We start from the raw sequence: 20914 nt of genomic DNA, 5'->3' as shown, positions 1-20914 counted from the left end.
TTTTGTGGGATATACATAAGGCTTGCAGCATATTTTGGTTAAACTATCACCAAGTCAATGAAATTGCAACCCTCTGCATGCACAGTGCATTCTTCCATCACATGTGCACTCTTCCATCACATGTACAGCTGATTCTCAAGACCTTGCAATACTAATGAGATTCTATTGAGCTCACACTACTATACCGTCTGAGCCAAGAACTACATACTTTCTGGTAAATTTTGATTAAAATACTGGGTGGGGTGAATATATTGTATATGACATACATTATTTTTTGTTAACTAGTAAATAGTAGCCTACAGTAATGTGTGTTTAAATAATTTCTAACAATTTATGCTAGTTCGTTTTTGCTACCATGTGGGTTTTTAGCTTGCTTGAGCCTGCAAACTGAGGAGTGTTAATTCACCCGTTTCCATACATGTTTCATTTTAAAACATTTATCAAACAAAGGAAATGTTTAATCTAACTGCTTAACTGTTAATCTGTACATGGAATTGTATTCGTTGTTTTTTTACTAATTTTTGTTCTATTCTTTACAGGAAAATGTCACGGGCACTATCTGATGTGTGGAGACATTTCACTGCAGCTAATGTAGAAGGAAAAGCTGTGTACATTTGCAAATACTGTGCCAAATCATATGTGAAGAATGCAACAAAGATGCAAAATCATCTGGCCAAGTGCATAAAGTTCCCTCAGTGCTCACAACAAGCAACCTCTGACAAAAGTCCCTCTACTTCTACTCGAGATGAAAATGATGAATCAGACACCTTATCGATAACAACAGCTCATGGTCCTCCTGGAATCATACGTTTTTTTGACTCAATGGAAGAACATGGTCAGAGAAATGCTGATGAATGACTTGCTCGGGCTGTGTATGCAACTGGTTCACCTCTGATGCTCACAGGCAATGTGCATTGGAAGAGATTTCTGAATGTTCTTCGCCCAGCTTACACCCCTCCAACCAGACATGCTTTATCTACTCATTTGCTGGATGCAGAGTTCAAGTGAAGGTCAAGCAAATCATAGAGAAAGCAGACTATATTGCAATCATCTCTGATGAGTGGTCAGATGTTTGTGGGCCAGGAATAATTAACTACAACATCTCCACATTGCAGATGAGCTGAAGGCAGTCATCAATGACCTTGAACCACATAAGGTATTTGCACTGGTGAATCTGCTCCTCAAGGACATCATGGCACTGAAAACAATGGATACACTTCAAGAGAGCCAAGGAAATGGTTAGGTATGTGTAGGGTCATCAAGTTACAGCAGCAATCTACCAAGCAAAGTGAGAAGAATAAGAATAAGCACCACATTGAAGCTTCCCAGCAACACCCGCTGGGGTGGTGTTGTAATCATGTTTGACAGTCTCCTGGAAGGGAAGGAGTCTCTCCAAGAAATGACCCTATCACAGTCGGTCGATATGTACAGCCCCATTAAGAGGATCCTCCTGGATGATGTATTTCGGGAGAGAGTGGTAAGCAGCCTGAAACCTATAGCAGTAGCCATTGCACGGATTGAGGGAGACAATGCCATCCTGTCTGATGTTCAGACTCCACTTCTGAATGTAAGAGAAGAAATCCATACTGCCCTGCCCACTTCACTGTTGCTCCAAGCAGAGGAAACTGCAGTTCTGAAATACATCAGAAAGCGTGAAGACTTCTGCCTGAAGCCCATACACACCGCAGCGTACATGTTGGACCCCAAGTATGCTGGCAAGAGCATCCTGTCTGGTGCAGAGATCAACAAGGTCTATGGTGTCATCACTACCGTGTCTCGCCACCTTGGCCTGGATGGTCCTTGGCAGTCTGGCGAAGTACACTTCCAAACAAGGGCTTTGGGATGGAGATGCAATGTGGCAGTCATGCCAACATCTCATCAGCCACCTGGTGGAAGGGACTTTCCCATGTTGCCTCCATCATCCTCCAAATCCCACCAACATCAGTTACCTCAGAGCGCACTAGTCCATGTTTGGAAACACACACACCAAAGCACACAACAGGCTGACCAATACAAGGGTTGAAAAATTGGTGGGAACCAGGGCAAATTTGAGGATTTTTGAGCCTGACAATGAGCCATCTTCAACAAGGTTAGAAAATGACAGTGAAGATGAGGCCTCAGAGTCTGATGTTCAAGAAGTGGACATTGAGGTGGTCCAGGGAGAAGACATGGAAGCCTGAGAGGAAGACAACCAAAGCTTTAGTTTCTAGACTATCATTTTGCAGCTTTATGTTGAAAATGTTTTTGGGAGATGAGATGGATCATTGAGGATCACTCAATATTCCCTTTCTTTTGATGTTCTGTGAAATTATCCCATGTGAAGAGTCAACTTTTATTTCTATTGGAAGGATTTAATCATTTGCAATAATGTCTACTTATAATAAGATAAAAGGTTTATGTTTCTGTCTCCATATGATATGGGAAATATATCCAATGAAAAATACATCTAAATTGAAATAGTATTAATATTAATTTGAATATATTTCCATTAATAACCCATATATTCCCGTTAATTCCCATATATTCCCACGGAAAGTTTCCACCAAAATGTGCAACCCTAGCCGTGATACTTATTCTTGAAATTAGAAACCAAGAGTAATTTTGTGCTGAGCATGCTGCTCATGCCCAGGTTTCATTGTAATTAATAGGAGCATGTCACACTCTGCAAAAGTTAGACCCAGGCGTCGAGTATATGCATGTTAAGCAGCTCTTAGAAAAAGAGAAGTAATTCTTTCAAACCCAACTGAACTGATAGGTAAATCTATTGCAAGAATAACAAATCAGAGCATGAATGTAGAGTACAATAAACTGTTGATGGATAGTTTTAAGAGCAGAACATACTTTCATGTTAATGTTAGTGCCTAACCTGCAGTGATCATGGCTTTGAAACAGGACTTCTGGTCAATGCGGGGCCAGATGATGTAGCGCCCCTTTGGTCTCTTGTGGCGAAGTGTTAGGAAGCACAGTGTCAGGCTCATCCCTGTTGCCATTGGAACTACGAAACAACTGGTCACACTTCGCACACCTGCAAACACACACAATTAAGTGATAATGCCCGAGAAGCCGGTGTTGAGGATATATTGGCATGGTTTGTTTTTGTTGGCCGGAAAACCGTGCCAATATATCCTCCAAACACTGGCTTTGAGGGCATTATTACTTTAATACAACAGGTCTCCAACATATTCAAACAATTATTTACATAACATTATTTTGATGAATTTATTGATACTATTTCATACTTCCACAAGATATAGTCCTGGCACAAATCTAGGGTTGCTACCCATGCCGGCTGGTCGTTTGTTCTAATAGGTTACCAGAGACGAGACCGTTGTTAAGCAACCAAGTCATTCGTTCTAAATTTTCCGTTGCCATGATGGCTGACAACGTTCTAATACCTTGCTTGCTAGCTAGCCAACTTTGGCTATGACAGTCACGTCAAACAAAAAAGCCAGAACAACAGCAAAGGTGCTGCATTCACGTTTAAGTGGTTTTCTATAGATTTTTTGGGGATACCTCCATAACAATGAGCTAATGTGAGATTTTGCCTGGCATAGAATATTGGCTCTCTTAGATCGAGAGAAAAGCAAAGTACAGGGAGATCCTTGATGAAAACCTGGCCCAGAGCGCTCAGGACATCAGAATGGGGCGAAGTTCACCTTCCAACAGGACAATGACCCTAAGCACACAGCCACAATAACGCATGAGTGGCTTCGGGACAAGTCTCTGAATTTCCTTCAGTGGCCCAGCCAGAGCCCGGACATCTCTGGAGACCTGAAAATAGCTGTGCAGTGACGCTCCCCATCCAACCTGACAGAGCTTGAGAGGATCTGTATTTTATTTATTTTTTATTTAACTGAGAGGATTTGCAGAGAATGGGAAAAACTCCCCAAATATAGCTGTGCCAAGCTTGTAGCGTCATATCCAAGAAGACTTGAGGCTGTAATCGCTGCCAAAGTTGCTTCCACAAAGTAATGAGTAAAGGGTCTGAATACTGTTTTTGCTTTGTCATTATGGGTGGTATGGTGTCTAAATTGATGAGGGGGAAAAAACAATATCATCCATTTTAGAATAAGGCTGTAACGTAACAAAATGTGGAAAAAGTCAAGGGGTCTGAACACTTTCCGAATGAACTAGGTGCAGATAAAAGAAAATAAATTATTCTATAGATATTTAAAATCGATACTGCAATTTTATGACGATTTGATGTTCCAAACATATTGATCTCTATATGTCTACTGCAGCATGTCATGGAAATAAACGTGCTGAAAACATGTTTGCTCACTACTTAAAAAGAAGATGGAGAACAAGCTATAGGACACTAAAGAGGCCTTTCTACTGACTCTAAAAAACACCAAAAGAAAGATGCCCAGGGTCCCTGCTCATCTGTGTGAACGTGCCTTAGGCATGCTGCAAGGAGGCATGAGGACAACAGATGTGGCCAGGGCAATACATTTCGATGTCCGTACTGAGAGACGCCTAAGACAGTGCAGCAGGGAGACAGGACGGACATCTGATCGTCCTCGCAGTGGCAGACCATGTGTAACAACACCTGCACAGGATTGGTACATCCGATCATGACACCTGCAGGACAGGTACAGGATGGCAACAACTGCCCGAGTTACACCAGGAATGCACAATCCCTCCATCAGTGCTCAGACTATCCGCAATAGGCTGAGAGAGGCTGGACTGAGGGCTTGTAGGCCTGTTGTAAGGCAAGTCCTCACCGGACATCACTGGCAACAACATCGCCTACGGGCACAAACCCACCATCGCTGGACCAAATAGGAATGGTCACGGTTTTGTCTCACCAGGGGTAATGGTCGGATTTGCATTTCTCGTCAAAGGAATGAGCGTAACACCAAGGCCTGTACTCTGGAGCGGGATCGATTTGGAGGTGGAGGGTCTGTCATGGTCTGGGGCAGTGTGTCACAGCATCATCGGACTGAGCTTGTTGTCATTGCAGGCAATCTCAGTCCAGTGCGTTACAGGGAAGACATCCTCCTCCCTCAAGTGGTACCCTTACCGCAGGCATGACCGTCCAGCATGACAATGCCACCAGCCATACTGCTCGTTCTGTGCATGATTTCCTGCAAGACAGGAATGTCAGTGTTCTGCCATGGCCAGCAAAGAGCCTGGATCTCAATCCCATTGAGCACATCTGGGACTTGTTGGATCGGAGGGTGAGGGCTAGGGCCATTTCCCCCAGAAATGTCCGGGAACTTGCAGGTGCCTTGGTGGAAGAGTGGGGTAACATCTCACAGCAAGAACTGGCAAATCTGGTGCAGTCCATGAGGAGGAGATGCACTGCAGTACTTAATGCAGCTGGTGGCCACACCAGATACGGACTGTTACTGTTACTTTTGACCCCACCTTTGTTCAGGGACACATTCCATTTCTGTTAGTCACATGTCTGTGGAACTTGTTCAGTTTTTGTCTCAGTTGCTGAATCTTATGTTCATACAAATGTTTACACATGTTAAGAGTTTATAATAATCATACTATTAAAAAATAAATAAACAAATAGATATTTGGGAGTGAAAGTATCGATATAATATTGTCCAAAATAATATTATGATATGTTGGCATACTATCGATTTTTTCCACCATCAATTTATCAGTAGGCTGAATGGAAACTTAGTTACACACCTGAAAGTTTTAAAATGTCCAGCACAACTGAATTAGTCAGCTTGTTCAGCAGACTGGAACCTGTAGCCTTGGGTTGAATTGCAGCAATGTCCCCAGATCGTCCTATCCCATGGATTAACCTGTGTAAAGCAATAAACACAGATCTCATGATCATAACATGTGTGACAAAACTGAAGGCTACTTGGAATTTAGCAAAGCTAAAGTAAATTTGTCTATTTTGAAAATGCTCCAAGTAACAGCTGATAACCTGTAATGTCGTCGGGCCACCAGACTAGAGGCCACTCTGCCCTCTCTCTCGCCAACGCCACAATTTCCCAAGAAGTTGTTGCTGTCCATCACAGCCAGTTCATTCAGGAAAAGTTCTATTGTGCTCTCGCTCCATCCTTCCTCAGGACATTTGCCCTATAAGGTACAGTGAGTATACGCAACAAGGTACATGCTTCAGCCACAACACCTGAATTATGTAGGCTAAATAGAACTGTAAACAAATGTATGTGTAGTATCCATCTAAGTTATGGTTGTTGTGCACTCCATCTCCATTCCCATCATGGATGTAATCATTAGCCCATCATGGATGTAATCATTATGCAATAAAAATGAGTTTCTATTGGATACATTTAGATAGGTCCCTCCTCATTTGTTTCTGCTTGGTTCCATTACGTCTTGCAACGGAAATCGTTTAAGAACCAAAAGTTGGTAAGTAAACAGAAAGAAACGGGGAGGGACCTACCTGAATTTGTCCAATACTAGTAGTGCCATCGAACATTCAAGCTGCTGTACAGACTATGGAGCTCTAGTCTAGAGGAGCCAGTTAAATCGTGTTTGAGAGCATTTTTAAACACTCTATATTTTTTGACAAATAGGTGTAATTGTTGCAATAGCTTGTGAGTGGACAACATATACTATCATCCTAAATTGACATGTTAGATTTTTTTGTCTTAATATCTTTATTTAGGATGATAGTAAATTAAGCAAATTCACACATTTGTTCAATAATCACATACGTCTTAGTATTAACCATTTAAATCGTTTATTTTTTAAATGCTCTTAAACAGAATTTAACCAGGCGCTCTAGACTAGGTCGTCAATAGGGTCTGTGCAGCAGGCTGAACGTTTGACGTCCCTATTCAGATAATTCTAAGGTCTGTAAATCGGATAATACCTGTTCCAAAAGCAGTCTAATCAGTTGCTCATGACTGCGACGTGCCTGTGACCCCTGGCGAATGTATGATGGCGACACAATCTTCTCACTTATGGAAAAGTTTTCACTATTCATCTCAACAATTGCTGTCAAATAGATGTGTAGATTAACATACGCAATTCGTCAGTATAAACGTGTACTTTAGGGAACGTGTTCCTCACGAAACTCAAGTACAACCTGCGTCTAACGTTATGCGACGACTAGCTTCGTCGCGCAACTAGCCATTTAAATGACCATTTACATTAACAATTTAGAATTGTATTTTATGTTACAGATGGCTATCTGTAAATCAAACGTGTTAATATAAATGGTGACTTAAATGGCTAGTAGCGGGACGAAGCTATGCGACGACTAATCCAGAATCTGAGTGTAGTGTATAGGCTAGAACGAGTGGTTTATTCAGTTCAAACGACGAATCCAAGTGACGCTCAGCACCGTTTCTGAAAATCTTGATTTGGCTACTGGTTATTGTAGCGTTTATCTTTTTAATCTGCTTTACCTTTCTTTCTGTTTTCACAGTCACGAACCAGTCGCTAGAGATCTCCTTCTCTGTCAGCGACACAAAAAAAAAGTACTTCCGGGTCACATATTTTCGGAAACATCCTAAATAAAGTCCCATGTAATAGTAGAACACATTTATTGTCGAAACATTAACAATGATTCATATTTGTTTATATTTAAGTGACATTTGCCTTACATGTGATATTTAAACATGTTCCAATGTCAAATAAATGGCCACAATGCAAATCACTGTATATGGAATATATTGGTTTATAGAGCAAAAAGTATTATTGGTGCTGCAGTAAAAGTTGTGAATACTCAGTAGGGTCTGTGGAATTTATAAATGGTGTTATGTCATGGCGGACTGAGGTCTAAATACCCAGAAACACTTTCTTCTCCATCCACTTCATTCGTGCAATACACTTGGACCTCCTGAGTGGCGCAGTGGTCTAACATGCTGACCAGACCAGACACATCGCGTGTGCGAACATCGCAAAATAAATTTAGAAATCCACGTTATTCAATTATTGCGTGCCAACGAGAGTCTGGTTGCCAAGGGCTAAAATAGAACTCCTTTCTATTTCTGACGCAGATCGTGCTGCAAGTCCTGCCTCTCCCATCTCCTCATTGGTTTATAGAAGCAGGTACCCACGTGCCATCTCCTCATTGGTTATACCCACATGGGTGATTGAAAGACGAAATGTTTTGCCGGTAGTCATGGTAATACTATGAAAGTTTAGATGCCAATCACCATATAAATCCAAAGATGAAAAAGCCTGGAAGGAGGAGAGATGACTAGAAACGTTTCGGTTGGCCGTTTATGTGTGTATTAATTGGCGGAGTAGAGGAGCTTGTGCATTTCAGGTAAAATAACAACTCAATGTTTATATCCCAGGACAAATTAGCTAGCAACAGCAAGCTAGCTAAATAGGACAAATTAGCTAGCAAGTGCAAGCTAACTAGCTAAATTGCCATACATGTTTAATGCTTTTCTACCTGTCCCCAAATTTATGTAATTGGTTCAGAGTTTGTTTTGCTATTTTAACCAGCGTATCGTGATCGCGTTTGTGCTCTGTCGCAGCTGGTGGCGACCCATGGGGTGGTACACAATTGGTCCAGCATTGTCCAGGTTAGGGGAGGGTTCGGCCGGCAGGCATGTGCTTGTCCCATTGCGCACTAGTTGACAACGTCTGACACATTGGTGCTTCTGTGTTAAGTGGGCATTGTGTCAAGAAGCAGTTGGGTTGTATTTCGGAGGACGCAAGGCTCTCGACCTTTGCATCTCCCCATTCCGTACGGGAGTTGCAGTGATGAGACAATACAACACACTGTAGGCCTATACATATTGGGTTATGTAAAAAAAATAAAATGAATGTCAACCAGGCTATGGGTACAGTCACCAATTTTGTAAAATGTGTCGGTTAAAGTTCATGGTCATACACACTCTAGGATACATTCATTTGTTTCAATGAAATATTTTATCAAATTTGTCAGTAAAAAATGTATGGTCTGACATTGTCATTTCAATCTCTCATCAAATAAATCCATTAAATTAGTGATGGGCACCGATATGGAAAATCTATGTCGATATCAGTAGCATTTTTCGATTCGATATTGATATTTAAATATGATTTCATTATTAAGCATATAGCGTAATGTCATCAGTCTGCTGTATCGGTCAAGCTTAAAACCTTAACTTCTTTCAACTAAGTAATTTACTCTCCGATAACGCATGTGAAACAGTCTTGCATGCCATTGTGAAAAAGCTAATTTACATTGCCCTCTCATAAGACTACTTTAGAGAACAAGCACACATAAACACAACTGCTACTGTTTTCTAAAAGGTTGAAGCAGAGGATTCAACTTTTCTTGACCATGCTTCTCGGGGGTGCAAATAGGCATACCAATGAGAATTTAAAAAAATATCTACCACTTCTTTCTGAGTGGGTGGAGTAGAAAGTGTTGCTGAGCATATTAACCACAGTCCACCATGAAATTACACTATATAGATTCTACAGATCCTACTGAGTACTCCCTACCGCACTTGTACATCGGCACAAATAATAGTTTTTTCTCCATAAGCCAATGTGTTATGCAAATACAGTCATTTGTATTGTGTCCAAAGTAATGGGCGAAGTAAAAGGTCAGCAACACTCAGCATTATTCAGAGCCCCCGTGAAATGACACCATAATATAGATTCCACAGACCCTACGGAGTACTCCCTACCCCACTTTTACATTGGCACAGATAATTGTTTTTCCTATAGTGTCCCGGCACCCAATTTTAAGCTGTTTGACCACAGTAAAAGGCCAGCAACACTTTGTATTATTCAGAGCCCCATGAAATGACACCATATACTGAGTATTCCCAACCAAACCTTTACATCAACACATAATAGTTTTTTCTCTATAAGACAATATGTCATTTATTGCTCTACACTGTCTTGGATTGGGACAAATGGAATGGATGGAGTAGAAAGAGCTGCTGGGTATTTAGACCATAGTCCCTCAGGAAATAACACCATATATCAATAGGGTCTGTAGAATATTATGTTCTTTACATTCATTACCTGAATCTCCAACCATTTTTCAATGTGCTCCACCTTATATAAAGTAGTAACTCTTTAGTTTCGATTTTCCACTGATGTAGTTACGTAAATTTGGTAACATTATGTACTATGTAAAGCTCCAAAATTATTGATTCCGTATCATACACATACCGTTCTACCGCATAATTTTATTTTGAAGGCAAAATCGGAAAAACGAAAAGTCTTAATGTTGCTGCCGTGATGTTAATATTGCTGCTGTAATGCTAATTTCTTCTCTCACATTTTTATTACTTCTTCGGCATTGTCTTCTGAGTTTATCAGCAGGTGGGGACTGGGAGCCCAGAAATACAAATAGCGCTCCCGGCTGCATAAAGTTATACTACAGGGTACAATCGAGTAATAAGGCCACACCAAGCGTTTGTACAGTGGTTTCTCCTTTAAAGGTTGAGGTTATTTTTTATTTTTTTTATTAAAAAATATATAATAAAGTTGAGTTTACACCGCGGGACTCAAAGGTACACAGCGTCACGGCTTCATTGCTCCAGACCACCACAAGGGGAAGTTAGAGCACTTATTATGCATTTGTGGGTCCAAAGGTTTTTATATGACCAATCCATATCGAGTGGTTCCAATGACGAATTTTACGCGGGCCACCCATCCCTGGTGACTTCAGCAAATATGGCTGACAAAACATTACGGGGAAGCTAATTTAAGTAATTATATCGTCATAACGAGTCAATCAAAAAAATATACAATTGAGAGGAATATGTCAGTTAGTGTAGAGACAAACGATGGTGCATATTTGTCATAAAGTAAATGTATGAAATTCGCTATTTAGTAACTGTTTTTTCAGCCATATCCAATACCAGGTGTATCAAACTCATTCGTTATAGCAAGCAGGGAGCAGGTTTCGAACACTCAACATTCTAGCCCAGCACGCTATCGACTGTGCCCAAATTTATTAATTGGGGTTGGGGCCGATTGTGGCTAAGAAAAATTTGGATCAATTGGAAAGAGGAAGAAGTATTAGTTTTTCACAAGCATAGCAGGACGGGCTATTAGCTGAACAATAGACTATTCAACCTTTACTTAAGAATTGTCTAATAGCCGAGCTAGGTGTGAAAAAGTGGAAAAAGCAGCGGAGATGCGCAATAGGTTTCTAAGAAGTGGCTATTCTCCACAATGTGTGGATGAAGCCAGTGTTGTCAACTAATTTTCAGGGTAAGTTGCTAGAGGCAGGTTGATTTGTTGCTAAAAGTTGCTAAATGACGTTGTGATGTAATAACGCAGTTTTACGTTATCACGCAATGATATAATTACTTAACGTTACTCAAATTGACTGGCCATCTGGCAAAAAAATATGATTTGACTGGCCATCTCGCAAAAAATATGATTTGACATTTGTTCAGGTACAGACTCTTTTCTGTACATTTGTGATTGAGATATGTTGATGCTGTAAGTTCTTTTCAAGATCAAACATTCGTGACCAAATATATTCATTGGGTTTGGCTCTTCGAATCCATACTACTTCTGCTGCAGTCAGCTAACAATGATTTGCAATTTGCTGCTGGCCTGCTGCTGCCTGTGCACCAGCTGCTGGCGTCACTCACAGTGCACTATTGCAGCTAGGCACCTGTGTTGTGAATGAGTGTGTGACAGAGAAAATCGTTTTTGTGTCATTTAGAGGGAAAATGTGTGCATTTTAGCATTTGAGTCACTTTTTTTTTTTTAAAGTAGCTAAATTTGGTGCTGTTTGAAAAAAAAGTTGCCAGGGTAGTCTGAAAAGTTGCTAAATATAGCAACAAAATTACTAATTTGGCATCACTGGATGAAGCTCTTAATTTGGCATTGAGGAAAACAAGATGTACTGCTACAAAAAAAAGACCTGCTAAAGCTAAAGAACATCCTGTAATGTTCACAACTACGTATACTTTGAACTCGCGAAAAGTGGGAGATGCGGTCAAGAAACACTAGCATATTTCATTTACGCGATAAATTGGTCCGTGCCAACTGCCAGCCACAAAATAAAATCATACAGAATGTTTTGGTTTTTTCACCCTCCAGACATTATTTCCTAAAGTTCTTAATGATGCAATGCATATGTATGTTATGTTGTAAATTTGAAAATGAATGATGAAATATGCCCCTATTTCAGATTACTCTGACGTTATATTCTTACACTGTACCCAATGTTTTATGAAAATTTGCTTGGTAGGTCGATGTCCTCATTGCTTTTTTACAGACGTGTTTAATATGTTTTATGTACACACTTTATTTGAATATTTATAAAATGCATCTTGTTATATTTGGTAGCACTTATTTGTTTTTCCTTCGCCTCCAACCCCTTTCGATGCGTGGAACGGATGTGGGTGTGGCTAGGTCTACATAAGGGTGATAATTTTAAAAACTCATAAAAACTGATGAAGGTCATGAGGGCGATACATAAAGCTTATTAAGATCAGTGATACGATCAAGAGCAGTGTGCGGGTTCCTTCTTATTTTTCCTCATCTCACCCGGTTGTTGCCATGCACCTGCAAAAAAAGATAGCTCAGATGTGCGAGTGCCTTTTGAATTTTACAAAACAAGAGGGCTTAGTCTTTCTTCAGAGCCTAGACCTATATGAAATAACTTAACTGGCTGAGGTAGGTTATGATGCTTCACAGTCTAATAGAAGTAGTATTTGTTATTAGGTCTACTTACAATTGCAACTGGTCAAAAATGTTGCATCCTACATAAAACAATAGTTTAAAGAAAAAAAGTATGCACATTCGAACCTAAACAATGCAACTAAAAAGGCACACATTTGTAATTCCCAAACTCTAAAAGTAATTGTTTTGTTTTTATTTTACCTCTTTTTCTCCCCAATTTTGTGGTATCCAATTGTTTAGTAGCTACTATCTTGTCTCATCGCTACAACTCCCATACGGACTCGGGAGAGACGAAGGTTAAAGGTCATGCGTCCTCCCGATACACAACCCAACCGCACTGCTTCTTAACACAGCGCGCATCTAACCCGGAAGCCAGCTGCACCAATGTGTCGGAGGAAACACAGTGCACCTGGCAACCTTGGTTAGCGTGCACTGCGCCCGGCCCGCCACAGGAGTCGCTGGTGTGCGATGAGACAAGGACATCCCTACCAAGCCCTCCCTAACCCGGACGACACTGTGCATTGTCCCACGGACCTCCCGGTCGCGATAGAACCTGCGCGCGAACCCAGAGTCTCTGGTGGCACAGCTTGTGCTGCAGTACAGTGCCCTTAACCACTGCGCCACCCGGGAGGTGGACAATATACTTTTTATATCCCGGCTACTGTTGTGAAAATCCATCAACATGCAATATATTCGATGCTTAAGGACTGTGTTACATTTGTAACTCAAAACAGCATTTCTTCATCAACATCTCTATGCTTTCGTTAATCTTTCTGTAGCAATTTTGAGCAAATTGCTCAAAGGCCACGGTTGAGTTGTCTGAAGATCACGTTATATGTCTCGCCAGCTTTGATCAATGCCTGGGCCTGCAAGAAGCAAATCATTGGGTCAAAACTACAGAACAGTACAAAACAAGCGAACACACGGTTAATGTTCTGAGAGTTACATTTTTTTTAATATATAAAACATTTACCGATCCGTGATGCCCGCAGCTAACAGATCGTCTTTGCCGACCGCTTATCATTGGCTTGAATAGTCATTGACTCACTCGTTGAAAAGGAACGAGATGGAGTCACAATCCATGCCAGGCACACCCGTGAGCTCTGGAACTTCACCTCAAACAGGCCGAGTCAACATACAGTACGTGGTGGGTTGGTCAGGTTTTCGCTTCACCCTGACATTTCCATTCCATTCTTCTAACAGAACATGGCCAACTTGACCACCAGGCACGCGCTGCTCTGAGACAAGCATGGCTAAACGAAAAGGTTCAAATATTCCATTATATTCTTTAAATAAGTGTTGGCTGAATAAAAGCAAGTGATGTCTGCTAAATAATCAAGTTACATTTCTCCAGAAATAATAAATAAACTGGCTTTATTTACAAATTAGTGAGAATGTCCTATCCTATGTTCAAGAATTGCTTTTTAAATGTAAAAAAAATTATATATTTTTTTAATCGCTCACACTAGGTTAAATTAAAAATCTCAAATAGTGTAACTTTTTAAACAAAGTGATTATTATTAAATAAAAGCTCCTTAGATATTCTCACAGAGCCTAACGGAAAATGCCCCTTAGATATTAATATATAGTCCTCCAATCCTCTAAATGTAATTATTGGCGGAAAGTCAAATTGTGTAGGTCTTATTTAAATAGCATATTTAAGTTAGAAGCAAAAGCCTACAACTCGTTTAGGACTGTTTCACGCTGCTGTTCTGAGACCAGCACGACACAGGGATTCTTTAGCTAAATAGCCCAGTACTGCACTGCCGGACATCACGTTGTACAGCACCTTATTTTCCGTTCCATCCTAACAGAAGCCGAGGGTTTTTCATGGAATAGAAACACCATAATATTAATCAAATTAATGAATCAAGTACCAGTAAAAAGTTTGGAACACAGTTGTTTAATGAAGGCAAACAAGAATCATCCGATCCTGTAGCCTACTCCCGACATCGCGCTGTACAGCGCCATAGAAACAGAGGGTTTTGTTTCTCTGAATACAAAACACCATAATATTAATCAAAATAATTAAGCCATATTTCTTTAAATCAATCCCACATTATTTATTTTACCGTTATTTTGCCAGGTAAGTTGACTGAAAACACATTCACAGCAACGACCTGGGGAATAGTTAGTGGAGAGGGGGATGAATGAGCTAGTGTTTACTTGATAGACAAATAGCTAGTGTTAAATGTTTTAAAAAGATTTAAAAGCAATACAAATAAAACTGGGAAGGATTAGGTAACCGTATACTATGTTATATACTATGAATTAAATGACGTGCCACAGAATGTTGAGGCAGCGCAAGGTGTGCCGCAGTATGATGCAACTTAGAGGAACCACTGTAAATGCACACTGCCAAAACAGTACCGTCTTTCATCCTCCTAGATAACTCGAAATAGTCAAACCAGGTCTTGTATCTTGAAATTGCCTATGAGGGCCATAGACTGACTTACAGTGCCTTCAGAAAGGATTCACACCCCTTCACATGTTCCACAGTTGTCTTGCAGCATGAATTTAAAGTGAATTAAATTGAGAGTTTGTGTCACTGGCCTGCACACAATACCCCATAATGAAAAAATGGAATTGTTTTTGGAAATGCTGACAAATTTAAAATAAAAAGCTGAAATGTCTTGAGCCATTAAGTATTCAACACCTTTTATCACATGCCTAAATAAGTTCATGAGTAAAAATGTGCTTAACAAGTTACAAATGTGAGCAATAGTTTTTCACCTCATCTCTGTACCCCAGACATATAGTTCTGTAAGGTCCCTCAGTCAAGCAGTGAATTTCAAAAGCAGATTCAACCAAAGACCAGGGAGGTTTTCCAATGCCTCTCGAAGGGCACCTATTGATAGATGGGTAAGGGGAGAAAAGCAGACATTGAATATCCCTTTGAGCATGGTGAAGTTATTACACTTGTGTTAAGGGAATTTTTATCAATGACGACTAATTATGTATACATTTCAATCAGGACTGACTAGTCCAAATGCTGTACATAAATTATTTTGCTCCCATTCCCAATTGTATATAAAATAGTCAGGAGTTTAGTATCAATGATGGTCTGTTCCTTTGTACAAATGAATGAACTATCTCCAGACTGTCTAGAATGCTGATTTACACTGACCTTGGCTTTAGGCGAGGGGGGAAGGCTCGAGAACTATAGGGCCTCTCTACCCGTGTCATGAAGAGATAGAACATTTAGAAAACGCTGACGTCATTCAGTTTATAACCTGTGGAAAAATGTGCATGTAACCAGTACTCTTGAATTAAACGCTGTTACCCGACTTAAGACCGGGGCTCTGTCCATTCTTATAAAAATATTGGGTCTTACAAACCCTTCGAATGCATTGACAGAGTATTTAATTCTGATTGGGAAATAGAGGAATTTAGTATTCCGTCAACAACTTGATGTATCAATACAGCCAGTCAATGCTAAGATACAGGTGTCTTTCCTAACACAGTTGCCGAAGAGGAAGGAAACCACTTAGGGATTTCATCATGAGGCCAATGGTGACTTTAAAACAGTTAGAGTTGAATGTGATAGCTATTCAAAATGCTCCTGCTTCTTGGCCAATTAATCTGCAATAACTACAACATTCAGGCTATAAATGTGCATAAATTAACCACCAACAGTAACTCTAACTGTTCAAGCTAGACGCAAAACCAAATTTCTGATGTCTCATGTCTCATCCTCAAATGATTAAAAATGTATCAATTATAACTATACACCTTTGTAAAAATTTGCATAAAATTACCCATCAACAGTAACTCTTGAACCATTCAAGCTAGAGACACCTGTAACAATGACACATGGAGTCAGGAAACAGGTGCAATTAGTGAGTTTAATAATAATAAATAATAGTAGTGCGATGCAAAACAAGAGCAATTTCTGACAAGGAAATATAACCAAAACTGCCTGAAGGATGCTAGGGAGTGCTAGATAAAGGGGGAGTACTCAGGGTAGTGATGGAGTCCAGGCATGCCTCATGATGGGGCTCAGGTGTGCGTAATGAGGGTTGCCAGCTGTGCATCCAGAAGGACTGCCGAGGGCGAGGAGCGGGCCAGTGCGGACGGCAAAGGTGGAATTCTTGGATGACGTTGGGATCTAGAATGTCATCCACTGGAACCCAGCACTGATCCTCTGGACCATACACCTCCCAGTCCACCGGGTACTGGAGCCGACCCCCACGACGTCGGGAGTCCAGGAGTGATCTGACGGCATAAGTGGAGCTCCCCTTGATGTCCAAGGGAGGCGGAGGGGTGTCGTGGAGGACGGCATCAGCCGGGGACCAGCAGCCACTGGCCTGAGGGAAACATGAAAAGATGGTGAGATCCGGTAGTTAGTATGTAATCTGTAAATTACCTTGTTGCCCCTCCAGAGAACCTTGAAGAGCCCGACAAACAGGGGACTCAGCTTTTTACAGAGCAGGCGGAGCGGGAGGGTCCTGGTGGTGTGAAATGGGATTGTAACAGGATTACCTAGGCAACGTTATAAAATATATAATATTTTGTCTATTTGCGTGTTTATACACTTCGCGATGCCAAGTCTCTCATGCACACCATGTTCCCATGCTTCAATATACCAAGTCGCTCATGTGTACACGCTTCTTCAATGGCCCCCCAAGACACCATCCCCCAACGTAGGGATTTTAGTGAACGGCGACAGTACTATTCTCCTTGCAGGTCTCAAATCCGGGTCTCCCAGTCCGTTTTAGGAATGTAAAACTGAAATCTTATAAAGGACTGTTCTGGACGGCAGCTCAATTCCCTTCAATTATAATAATGTCCTGTGCCAATTGTGCTGTCCTATTGTCAGTCTATTATATGTTTCAAAAGAGTGGGCCGTGAACCAGGTCTGGGTCAAATACTATGCTAAATACTTGGTGCTGGTGATTTATGTCGGAATTTGCACTTTTCCATTGTACCAGGCAAACCAAGCACAGTTTAAGTATTTTAAATTTGACAAAATCAATTTGAGTCCTCTGCTGTGCGAGCTGTCCCATACTTTTGTAATGTGAACTTTGTCACAAGAGGGCATACTTACCCATGATAACTCAAGCATTTAGCCACAAACTAAATCCATGGGCCATTTATAGGCACCCACAGCAAACACATCCCTTGAATCCCTATGGATTAAAGGCATGTGTGAAGACTGGTGAAAGCAGGCTCAACCACATTTGATGATTAAATGAATTGACCATTGCCACCAAATTTGAGCCTGCCTTCCTTTCTTGAAATAAAGCACCAGGCTAGGGCCTAATTTAGAAACTAGACTTCTTTAATCCAAATATTATTTGAGAAAGATATGTTAACCCAGCAGGTGGAGCCATCAAATTTTAAATCAGTTTAGAGGCATATGTTATTTCTGGAAAATTTGTCAAGCTCTCAAAACCATAAACATGTCATAATACCAGAGGCACCAAAGCAACCTCACAGCATTAACAAACCTCCCATATTTAAATCAACCCAGTCGCTCAAATGGCATGTATATCATACAGAAATACACGTCAAAAAAAAAATCACCTTTCGCTTGCCCACGGTACGCACTTTACTCCTCATCCACTAGAATAGGATAGGAAAAGACTGTCTACACTGCATTAGGGACAGCACCCACAGATTTTCCCGATCGGTTCTGGAAATTTCTCTGCAGCAAAACTCAGCATTCCCTGATGAGTTCCAAAATGTAACAAAGCCTGGATTGCTATGAAGGTAAGGTTAGCCTAACAAATGCTTACTTTACAGTTTATAACCATATATGGTCATTATTAGAATTTTAAGACAGTTGCAGCATAATGATGATCGTTTCTCAATATTTTGTTGGTTCAGCTTGGTTAAAATCTTATTTACCACATACTTTACCACTAGAAAGCAGCACCAAACAAATTAGCTAGCTAGGTGGCCGCGGCCCCCGGCATCGTCACGGTCCCTCCTGAGCTTTATGCGACTCCAAAGAAGGGTCTCGCATCCACTTCTGATCTCCTCCCAGGTCCAACTCACCTTCTCCATGGCACACTGCTTGGTCCTTGCTTGGTGGGATATTCTGTCGAGAGACGGCCCAAGGTGCAGCGTGATTGGAGTTCCACATCTTTATTTTAGTGACACTTAAACAACCCAAGAAATGAACCGGTGCACAAAAACACTCACACAAACAATACACAAAGCAGGTGGGAGATAGGGCTTCCTAAATATGATCCCCAATTAGAGGCAACGATTACCAGCTGCCTCTAATTGGGAACCTTACAAACCAGCCACATAGAAAATAAATGACTAGAACACCCCCCTAGTCACGCTCTGACCTAAACACGCCAGGGCTTGACAATATCGGAAATTGATGGACAATGATGCACTGAATTCATTATCAAGCAGATGGCAGTGCCATGGTTTGTGTTTTACCTTTTAATCATGTTTGCCAAGGACAAGTCGGGCTCAAGAACACACGTTCTTCATCATGCGCATAAATTGCCTATAGGCCTATGCAATATGATGCACAAAAGCCTAACAGAGAGAATAAATGTAAGTTCATACTGTTCACTTATTTGCATGTTTTTTTTACATAGGCTATCTTAACATACTGTATAGACCTAGGTCAATGTCAGCCTATTTACGGGTATGTAGCCTAGACCTATAGGCCAATGAACATAGCTATGAAGATGCTCGATTGGAGCGTTATGCCTGTCTCTGCATTTGAAAGTTGGCCAGATAAAAATCTTGACTGTTTCCCCCGTTACAATTTAACAAAACAATGTAGGCTAAAAAGTATACCGTTTTTACTAGTAGGCTGGGCCAAAATGTAAAGTGGACTAGCGGTAGTTGTAAATTGTTGCTGTTATGGAGTCGCCAATACAGCTACTATGGAGCTGCACCAATAATGCTGCACTCACTAATAATGCCGCCAATGCAGCGAAATGTGCACAGTCAGCTTAGAACTGGACACACGGCTTGAGCTGAGGAGTGGAAGTACCCCGGATACAAAACTAACGCAATCATTTCAAAACCTGTATCCTGGGTCCATTTGAGGGTATGCCCTAGTTGTACTGTCAATGGGATGTTGGTCAACCATGTCCCTTGGTTGGACCCTCAAAGAAAGACACATTACCAATGATAGTTTTGAAATGCCACCTCGGGATAATACTTATTTACTTTGTGTGTCCTCTGTAATGGTGGACATCAGACTTTTGACAGTTTGGACCTATTCCCTCAGGTACTGGCAGTGCTGTCCTATCTCCTTCAGAAGAATTTGCTTCTCCTCTGTCAGACGCATGACCAACATAACATGGTCAAACACTTTCTTTGTTTGGCTGTCGACAGTCCCTGCAATGGTATATTGATGAAAAACATAATATTAAGCCCTTTAATGTTATAGCATTTTTAAACAGGTCAGTAACATTTTAGCACTTAACACTCTGAACCTGTGTGAGAGTACCGAGTATGATGTTTTGTTAATTGCTTAGCCCAATGGCTCGTACAGAGACATGCTATACATTTACATTGAAGATGCACTATGCAGAAATCACACCGCCATTTCCTACTTGCTAAAAATGGAATAGTTTGCCTAATATCAGTTTATGTGACAATACAAGCCGCCATTGTGTAGAGAATCATTCTACCATCTATACTGAACAAAAATATAAATGTAATATTTCTAAGATTTTACTGAGTTACAGTTCATATAAGGAATTATGTTGTATGACAAAACTGCACATTTTAAAGTGGCCTTTTATTGTCCCCAGCACCTGTGTAATAATCATGCTGTTTAATCAGCTTCTTGATATGCCACACCTGTCAAGTGGATGGGTTACCTTCACTAAGTGGGATGTAAACACATTTTTGAGAAAATAAGCTTTTTGTGCATATGGAACATTATTGGGATTTTCTATTTCAGCTCATGAAACATGGGACTAATACTTTCCATGTTGCGTTTATACAGATCTACAGCTTCTTAGACTTGCTTTCAACGGGAATGAAAGATCTATAACTCAGATTTATATGCCACTCCATCTCTGAGTCGCCTCTTCACTGTTGACGTTAAGACTGGTGTTTTGCGGGTACTATTTAATGAAGCTGCCAGATGAGGAATTGTGAGGCATCTAGACAATCTAATCAGTCAAATGTATTTATAAAGCCCTTCTTACATCAAATGATGTCACAAAGTGCTGTACAGAAACCCAGCCTAAAACCCCAAACAGCAAGCAATGCAGGTGTAGAAGCATTGTGGCTAGGAAAAACTCCCTAGAAAGGCCAGAACCTAGGAAGAAACCTAGAGAGGAACCAGGCTATGAGGGGTGGCCAGTCCTCTTCTGGCTGTGTCGGGTAGAGATTATAACAGAACATGGCCAAGATGTTCAAATGTTCATAGATGACCAGC

General features: G+C 40.8%; 2 protein-coding genes across 5 annotated transcripts in view; both read right to left on the bottom strand.

Annotated features, from left to right (window-relative positions):
- The window catches only part of sepsecs (Sep (O-phosphoserine) tRNA:Sec (selenocysteine) tRNA synthase), a 34632-nt gene extending 27151 nt beyond the window's left edge, over positions 1-7481 (bottom strand). For 2 of the 4 annotated variants that reach the window (XM_020491224.2, XM_031832049.1), the window contains exons 1-5: positions 7347-7440; positions 6809-6933; positions 5894-6048; positions 5647-5765; positions 2867-3025 (exon numbers count right to left, since the gene is read on the bottom strand). In XM_020491224.2, coding sequence (XP_020346813.2) covers positions 2867-3025; positions 5647-5765; positions 5894-6048; positions 6809-6922 — 547 coding nt within the window. In that variant the 5' untranslated portion in view covers positions 6923-6933; positions 7347-7440. Of the gene's footprint in view, positions 1-2866; positions 3026-5646; positions 5766-5893; positions 6049-6808; positions 6934-7346 lie in introns of all 4 variants that reach the window. The other 2 variants (XM_031832046.1, XM_031832048.1) reach the window with 1 other exon arrangement.
- An 8890-nt stretch (positions 7482-16371) lies between these two features.
- LOC116375220 (chromobox protein homolog 7-like) lies at positions 16372-18701 on the bottom strand. Its single transcript, XM_031831366.1, has 2 exons — positions 18547-18701; positions 16372-16853 (listed from the first exon to the last, which is right to left on the bottom strand). Exons 1-2 carry the CDS (start codon positions 18553-18555, stop codon positions 16476-16478), a joined length of 387 nt encoding a protein of 128 aa, XP_031687226.1. The 5' UTR covers positions 18556-18701; the 3' UTR covers positions 16372-16475.
- Positions 18702-20914: the final 2213 nt, after the last annotated feature.

Source organism: Oncorhynchus kisutch, linkage group LG9, assembly GCF_002021735.2.
Source record: "Oncorhynchus kisutch isolate 150728-3 linkage group LG9, Okis_V2, whole genome shotgun sequence".
In the NCBI taxonomy this organism is placed as follows: domain Eukaryota; kingdom Metazoa; phylum Chordata; class Actinopteri; order Salmoniformes; family Salmonidae; genus Oncorhynchus; species Oncorhynchus kisutch.
This window is presented reverse-complemented; position numbering and strand designations above follow the sequence as displayed.